Source organism: Sprattus sprattus (assembly GCF_963457725.1).
Source record: "Sprattus sprattus genome assembly, chromosome: 13".
NCBI classification, from domain to species: Eukaryota; Metazoa; Chordata; class Actinopteri; order Clupeiformes; family Clupeidae; genus Sprattus; species Sprattus sprattus.
Genome location: NC_137911.1, coordinates 5,550,633 through 5,559,185, shown reverse-complemented (window position 1 = coordinate 5,559,185; position 8,553 = coordinate 5,550,633). Strand labels below are relative to the sequence as shown.

At 41.1% G+C, this 8,553-nt stretch overlaps 1 protein-coding gene across 1 annotated transcript; it reads left to right on the top strand.

Moving 5' to 3' along the window:
• Nucleotides 1-472: 472 nt before the first annotated feature.
• LOC308374005 (calpain-1 catalytic subunit-like) lies at nt 473-8,330 on the top strand (the record flags this gene model as incomplete). Its single annotated transcript, XM_080849694.1, has 20 exons — nt 473-709; nt 993-1,062; nt 1,229-1,347; nt 1,476-1,609; nt 1,690-1,864; nt 1,971-2,045; nt 2,189-2,274; nt 2,562-2,636; nt 2,724-2,884; nt 2,971-3,137; nt 3,246-3,257; nt 3,680-3,888; nt 4,013-4,046; nt 6,053-6,121; nt 6,213-6,270; nt 7,053-7,108; nt 7,269-7,337; nt 7,429-7,507; nt 7,590-7,706; nt 8,188-8,330. 20 exons carry the CDS (start codon nt 473-475, stop codon nt 8,328-8,330), a joined length of 2,145 nt encoding a protein of 714 aa, XP_080705820.1.
• Between the last annotated feature and the right edge of the window lie 223 nt (nt 8,331-8,553).

Here is an 8,553-nt window from a genome sequence, read left to right as displayed (position 1 = left end):
AATAAATACATTTACTCAATCCAACACACTCCTAAGTGGCTTTATTTGCATTCATATTTGCACACTGTTGCACTGCTGCTCCCTATTGGACAAAGACCAGGTGTGTTTGAGGAAACAGAAAGTGCTTCTGTGAAGGCTTGACCCTTGCACCTTGGCCCACCCACTAAAGCGTCAGGGAATATGTTTACACATAACATTACACATCAGTGTGTACTTAAAGCACTTACCGCTGGGACTGCCATCAGAGTTTATGACAAGAAGGTCTGCATGTCTCGCATCTTAAGGATTTGCAGTTTACTTCCACAACTGTGTGACAGGTAACAAGTAGATCTTTTTAAAGATTATACACTGCATTATACACTGCAAAATCACAGTCTTAAATAAACTTAACTTAGCTTTACAATTGCAGTTTCATGACTGTGCATTTTTGCTCTTCATATCTACTCAGAGAAACACTTCCTCATCTGCCAGAATGCCTCCTCCTGGTGTGTGTCTGAGTATTAGGAATGAACGCAATAGGCGAAGTGGCAGGGGATCTGCCACGAACCCCGACAAGTTCCTGGACCAGGACTTCGATCAATTGCATCAAGGCTTCTTCAGGGATGGTTTTAGGTTCATAGATAAGATGTTTCCTCCCGAATGGAGGTCCATTGGTAATGGAATTCTCCATCCAAATGACTTGGAAAGAATTAAGTGGCGAAGACCAGGGGTATGTTAACCAGATTTCAGACTGTGATAACCATTGGTTTGCCGCACTGATTGTAGATGGTCCTTAGAGGAAATAACGGATAGCTGATAGATATTCAGGTACTCGTTGAGCAGTAAGAAATGTAAAAAAAAAAATGCACACAAAGGTCTAATTATGATGTCTAATTCAGAACACAAGCAATGGTAGTCTTTGTGACGACATAACTTCAAATTTGACTCACTCGTGTTTTTTATCTCGCAAGATCCTTGTGTTGAGATAACAGCCGCAGTGTGTTGTTTCACAGACAATGGTGAAAGATCCATATTTTATTGCTGATGGGGTCTCACGGTTTGACATAAGGCAAGGTAGTCTTGGTAAGTTAATGCATATAATAGATACAAGATTGTTAATTGACCATCCCCCAGGTATCCATAATAATGAAATATATTATAAAGGTATACAAAATGCTATAGAAATACTGTCAACCTTACTACCTTCATGCAGAAGAAATGCTTCCCTCTCCCCTGCTAATGTTTGCAGGAAACTGTTGGTTTCTTGCGTCTATTGGAGCACTGACATTTAAAGAGGACATCAAGAAACAAATTATACCAGAAGGACAATCTTTCAAAAAAGACTATGCTGGAATCTTTCACTTTAGGGTAAGAAGGATTCAAATACATTTATTTGAATATCATAGTGCATACTTTAAAACAAAATCAATACTTGATGACAAATGGACTTTTATCAGAATGTCAGATACTTAACTAAACTGCAACTTCTTTTTCAGTTCTGGAGATTTGGGAAGTGGGTAGATGTGGTGATTGACGACAAGCTTCCAACAATTGATGGGAGGCTGATATTTGTGTACTCAAAAAACCCCAATGAGTTTTGGGCTGCACTGATGGAGAAGGCCTATGCCAAGTATGTGGTCTAGCTGCCTTTATGATGCTCCTTGGTGTTTTTAACAGGTCAGTTAAAGCCATTTGTCCTCTGCCCTGTAGAGTATGTGGCTCCTATGCTGACATGAATGCTGGCACTGTGTCTGAGGCCATGATGGACTTCACAGGGGGGATCCACATGACATTCAAACTGGATGAAGCCCCCCCAGACCTGTGGGACATCATGTACAGGGCTGCCATGTCCGAGTCCCTCCTGGCATGTGGCACTCCACCAGGGGTCAGTACTGAATAAGATTTTATATTTAAGATTTTTTATATTATCATACATTTTATGTCAACAGTCTAAAAGTAAATGCTTTGCATGTGTCATTTTCATGTTTTAGCAATCAGCAGCCAACACTGTTCTGCCTAATGGGATTGTTCAAGGCCATGCCTACACAATTACAAGATTAATGCAGGTGATAATGCATGTGTGCGTGTGTGTGTGTGTGCTTGCGTGCGTGCTTGCATCGTTTATGTGTGTGACTACAGTTGTGCATTTCACTGTGAATGTGTAGAACATGAAGCAATCTTGTCCCATCCTTTTGTTTCCTGGTCAAAGGTCATGAGCAATGGTGGCCTTGTTAGACTAGTGAGGTTGTTAAATCCTTGGGGGCATGGAGAATGGAAGGGAGACTGGAGTGATAAGTAAGTCATCTTGTCCAAAGAGAAGAAACCATGCTTACACTGTCAAATTAAAGAGCAGTGCTGATTATGTGCTTTTATGATTGCCTGTTGTTCATATGCATTGGCCATCATTTTGGCAGAACTTTACTATTCATTCACATCTGCAGTCATTGTGCAGAATCATGGTTCATTATTTAGTTCCATTACACCACTCTAGTTCCACTCAATTTCCAGGCTGAATATAGAAGTCAATGCATTACAAAGGGCATGTGATTTACTGTCTTTTACTGTCTTTGTTTTATCTGCAGATCATCCAAATGGCAAACTGTCAGTCTAGAGGACCGAACAAATTGCCTCTCCATTGCTGATGATGGGGAATTTTGGTATTAAGATCAAGTTCCTCCATGTACTCTGCGTGTTACACTGCGTGTTACACTGTTATGCAAGGTGCTTTTCACTTTCCTCTTCAGGATGTCCATGGAGGATTTCTGCAAGAACTATTCTGACATGGATATCTGCTCTTTAAGCCATGACTTCCTTGATGGATCCACAGATTGTCACTGGCCATACCAGTTCCATGAAGGAAGATGGGTCACTGGTGCTACTGCTGGTGGTTGCAGTAATTATAAAGGTTCAATTTATTCCTAACAAACATTGAGAAACGAGAGTACAGCAATTATACATTCTAAGTTGGAAGTGTTTCTAATTGTCTCTCAGAGAGTTTTTGGACAAACCCTCAGTATCACATCGAGGTGGAAACCATAAAGGGTGAATGTGCTAAGGACAAGGGGCTAAAGAACCTTCTGGTGTCCCTAATGCAGAAGTCTGACAAGAGGAACAGGCGCTTGGCCTCCAACTTCTACATTGGCTTCTCAGTTTTCAGTGTGCGTTGATGTTTCTCATCGTCACAACTCTTCTACATGACTTTCATTTCACAACGTCCATGTGGTCCTCTTTGCTTTTTCTAATTGTTCGTTTTGGTGTTTTAACAGGTGCCACCTGAGGTAGGTGTTCTACCTCACTTTAGGTACAAGTTTGGTTGTAGTTCAGTAAACCCATTCAGTGCCATTGTTCTCGAGTGGAGTAGAGTTCACGAGTGCCAAGGGCCACTGTAGTCGACAGAAAAGCATCAAATGGAGCAGTAATGAATGATGTACTTTTATCCAAGAAAGCAATGACTATTTATACCTCGATTGAAAAAAATCCTAACACTACTGAAATGGCAATGTTACTCTGTCAAGTGGTTTCAATCTTTAATGCTTGTCATATCAACAATCTTGAGGTTAAGAAGAAGTTGTAGTCTGCCCACCTAAAGCAGAATTCTCATTATTCATCATACTGCCTTCGTACACTGACACAAAGTCATGTATGACCACTCTGACTCTGATCAATATATTTCTCTCTGATCAATACCATTTTGCATCAGTACAAAGAAAGAGAGGGGAAATTCCCTGCAGAGTTCTTCATGAGGGAACCTGTGGCTTCAACCAAAAAGTACCTCAATGCTCGAGAAGTCATGGAGTTCTTCAGTCTGGCCCCGGGCGAGTACATCATTGTCCCCTCTACCTTCAAGCCCAATGAGACGGCCTCCTTCATCCTGGCCATACTCTCCAAGACAGACAGCCACCTCCTTGAGTATGAGCTCTGCTGCACAGAGGCATCTGTGAGGCTGTTTCACTTAATCTGATTTTTGTCAACTGTCGCACTTGTGTTTGATCTACTTTGAAATGTCTTCTTTTTTTTTTTTTTTTACTTGCAGTGAAAATTCCATTGACAGTTTGAAGATCACAAAGGTAAACTAATCTATACTAATCTTTGGGGTAACACTTTACTTTGGGGAACAAAGACATAACTAATTGGTGTCTGTATTAGTGCCCAATAAGGTCTGCATCAAGCACCATTAATCATTTATTAGGCCAGTGTTCACCAATTTCTTCCTGTTATTTAATTTTTGGTACTTCCTTAATAACCAACTAGTTGGCCTTAACCTTGGTTAAGGTTACTGATATAAAACCAGGATCAAAAAAGAAGGTTCATAGCCTTTTAATATACTCTCTGAATATGCCACTTATAGTGGCAGAATATGTATTCCTACCTGCAAACTTTACCTCACCAACAAACTCATTTTACCAGCAAGTCCATCTTATAGTAGACATCTGACAGCCTGATGGAGGTTGTAACGCACCCTCAAAGGGAGGTTGAGGCTCGGACGAAAGATCAGAGTGCCTGCAAGGGAAACCACAACACTGTTCTTAATAATAAAAGATTTATTTGGAATTAACAAGAGGTATAAAACATTAAAATGCACGTCTTAAAAGTAGTGCCAGCACTCAAGTTCAAAGGTCTGTCTGGGGTGTCCAGATAGGTCCATATTGTTTCAGCGCCGTGCACTTCAGTCCCGTTCACTCAGGACACGGCCAGGCAAGCCACTCTTGCTAGTTCTCTGGTTCTCAGGTCACCCACGGCACAGCCTGGACAGGGTCAATGGCCTGCAGTCACCAGCCACCATCTCATCTCTCTGGACCAACCTTAATTCACGGACACAGCGTCAGATAGTTCTCTTATTTAAATCAAACACAGAAAGTATAGAGGGCTCACACCAAGAATATCGTGATCCTACCACCAACCTAATTCACGGACACAGTGTCAGACAGTTCTGCCGTCAGCTTGTGGACACGGGTATAAATAGAAACATTGTGATGGGAAACACCTAGGGAGGGGAGTGGCATAATACTACGCACCTGTGATTAATTTGTGATCATGCTATACACGTGCGGTAGAAAAGGTTTGTGTTAAGTGCTCATTTAAAGTGTGCCAATCACCACTGCACTCATGTGAAACACTACACTACACACCACTCAAAACACCCTCAGGCCCAGAACACCATGTTACAGCTTCATCCTTTGGAAAAGGTTTCTTTCTTGTGGTTTCTTGGTTACTTTGGAGACATGTGGTAGGGTACTTTGGGTGCATGTCATGTTCTGGGGGATCGTCTAGCAATTTATTTTACTAAATAAAATGTCAGACTCACACAAGGATTTCATCCGTTTATGTTGTCATTAGAAAACTATCAGCCTTCACTTTAGAACAAGGAGCCTGTTTTAAAGGAATATTGAGATATTTATAATTTATTAAGGATGAATGTGTCTGTAGTCGTAGAGGACCATTTTCATCATTTCAGTCTGATTATACCGAAAGTACTCCTTCTCTTGAGAAAAGGTAGCTTATGTTGAATCGGTGATGATATACTATGTAGGTTTCACTGATTAAAGTGCACTCATTGCTCTTGAGCAAGTATCCACTTTAAAACAGGGGCCCTGCCTCCCAGTCACCCCTAGCAGCCTGGGTGAGTACCATTACTGCCTCCCAGCCACCCCTAGCAGCCTGGGTTATTGCATTGAGCAAGGAAACTTTGTCAGTAGGAAAACTTATTCTCCAATTAATCTGTCCCTAGAAGTAACATATTCAGACAGTGTATTATAAGGCTACAAACTGTCTTTTTTAATTTGTATTGTACATCAGTAAGCTTAGGTTCAGATCAATAAATTAGTTATTAAGGATTTACCAAGAATAAATGACATATTCAGTGAGAATAAGAACTTGGTGAATACAGGCCTAAAAATGTATCAATAATGGAGACCTTAATTGGCATTTATACAGACACATATTAGTTAGGTGTCAATGGTTAACATATATTCCCTTAACTTAAGTGTAATCATCATTGGATAAACAAGTTGGATAACGGATACTGCTCACTGTTCTCTGCCAACCTGTTCCATGTGCTTCATGTGTACTTTAGCCCATCACTACTGAAAACATGAATGACAATGACTCCAGAGTTACCATATTTCAGAAGTACACTGACCAGGTAATTTATCTGAAATCATAAATACATGCAAACTTTAATGAATGTAGCAATATATTCAATATTAAATGTTTTTATTTACTGTCATCAAAAGTATGAAGAGTTGGATGCGGAGCAGCTACAGAGGCTTCTGAATGAGAACCTTCTCCAAGGTCTGTATGATACTTTTAATATCTCACTTCACTTCACACACACACACACACACACACACACACACACACACACACACACACACACACACACACACACACACACACACACACACACACACAACTCACACGCACACACACAGACAGACAGACACACACACACACACACACACACACACACAAACTCACACGCACATGCACACGCACACACACACACACACACACACACACACACACACACACACACACACAAACTCACACACACACACACACACACACACACACACACGCACACACACACACACACACAAACTCACACGCACACACACAGACAAACACACACACACACACACACACACACACACACACACAAACTCACACGCACACGCACATGCACACACACACACACACACAAACTCACACGCACACACCCACACACCCACACACACACACACACACACACACACACACACACACAAACTCACACGCACACACACAGACAGACAGACACACACACACACACAAACACACAAATACAAACACACACACAAACACACACCGGACACAGACACAGACAAAGACACAGACACAGGCACAGGCACAGGCATAAACACACACACACACACACACACACAAACACTTCAAATTAAAGGCCATTTCTGTCTGTGCTATTTATACAGTGCAACAGGTGAGTTATGGCAGTGATATTGCTTGTATTACCTCTAGTGTTGGTTTTATTTTGTCGACGATATGTTCTCTGTCTTTCTCTTTCTCTGCTCTTGCAGGAAAGTCACCGGGCTTTGGCCTAGATACCTGTCGCAGTATGGTAACCTTGATGGATGTATCCTTTGGCCTGCATTACCTTTCCAAGACAAATGCTATGAATGACTTATAATAGAGCAATAATGATATGTACATGCTCAATAGTTTACTTAACCACGTAATGAGGTAATGATATGATATCAAATATTTTTTTAAATATTTTCTTAATGCACATAAAGCTCTCTGTCACGGGCCATCTCAATCACAATGAATTTCTTCGACTTTGGGACCGAGTTGTCAGATGCAGGGTAAATTATCCTCTCTGCTTTCTGTAGTCCCAAAATAGCAAGCCTTTGAGGCATACACTGTATTTTATAGGAAACTTTTTTTTATTGATAGGAAATCTTTTACCGCACTGACACCTCTAGGACTGGCGAGCTGTCCCTTAGTGAACTAAGGAACGCTGTTATTGCCGCAGGTATGAAAATAAGTCTTTATAGACCTCACTTGACTAGGTATGGTGCTCACTGAGTTGTCATAGTGTGTGTCTCTGTCTGCAGGTATACAGATGAGTGATGACATGCTAAACCTCATGGCTCTCCGGTACGGTGTCTCAAGAGGAAGTCTGACGCTGGACAGCTTTGTGTCACTCATCCTGCGCTTGGAGTGCATGTCCAGTAAGTAGCAGCCTGTCATCCGTCAACTTCCTCTGTGATGTGTGTGTGTGTGTGTGTGTGTGTGTGTGTGTGTGTGTGTGTGTGTCACTCATCCTGCGCTTGGAGAGCATGTCCAGTAAGTAGCAGCCTGTCATCCGTCTGCTTCCTCACTGCGCTCCTTTTCCACACACAGACTGCTGTGTTTCAGGCAAAATACATTAGGGGTGGAGCCTTGAGTACATGGCTCAAGCAAACACTCATCGTTATGATCCAAGACTTGAAACACAAGATTGCATGATACGGCTGCCACTGCCATGTCTGCTTGACCATCAAGAAAAACTACTTCTCATTATACTAGTCTGTTGCTTGGATTTTCAGTTAAGCCATCCAAAAATCAAACTGACCCTGTTAGAATGTGATGATGTATCTGTCGTATTAGACGTATCGCCTGTTTTGTGGAAGCATTCCTTGTGTTGAAACTTACTTCTAATCTGTCCATTAGAGATCTTCAGAAATCTTTCAGATGGGAATGGAATCTATCTCCAGGAGAAGGAGGTAACTAATGTTGTAAATCAGACATTGCTATTATGTCTTTATTTACTTTGTCACAATAAACTTAGAAGGCAGAAATATTTATCAAAGTAATTAACAATGATACAAAATTATGTTTTTCTGTTGCAGTGGATGTATCTCAGCATGTATTCCTGAATTAAAAGTTTTTAAATGATGAAGCCAACAATGCAGCTCTGTAATTATTATGAGAAGATTGTATTACATCATTAGAAATATTTTGTAAAACAAATACCCAATGCTGTGTGTGTTTTGGTTGCTATAAAATACATTGATTTCAGCCTTCTGCCTGTGTTTT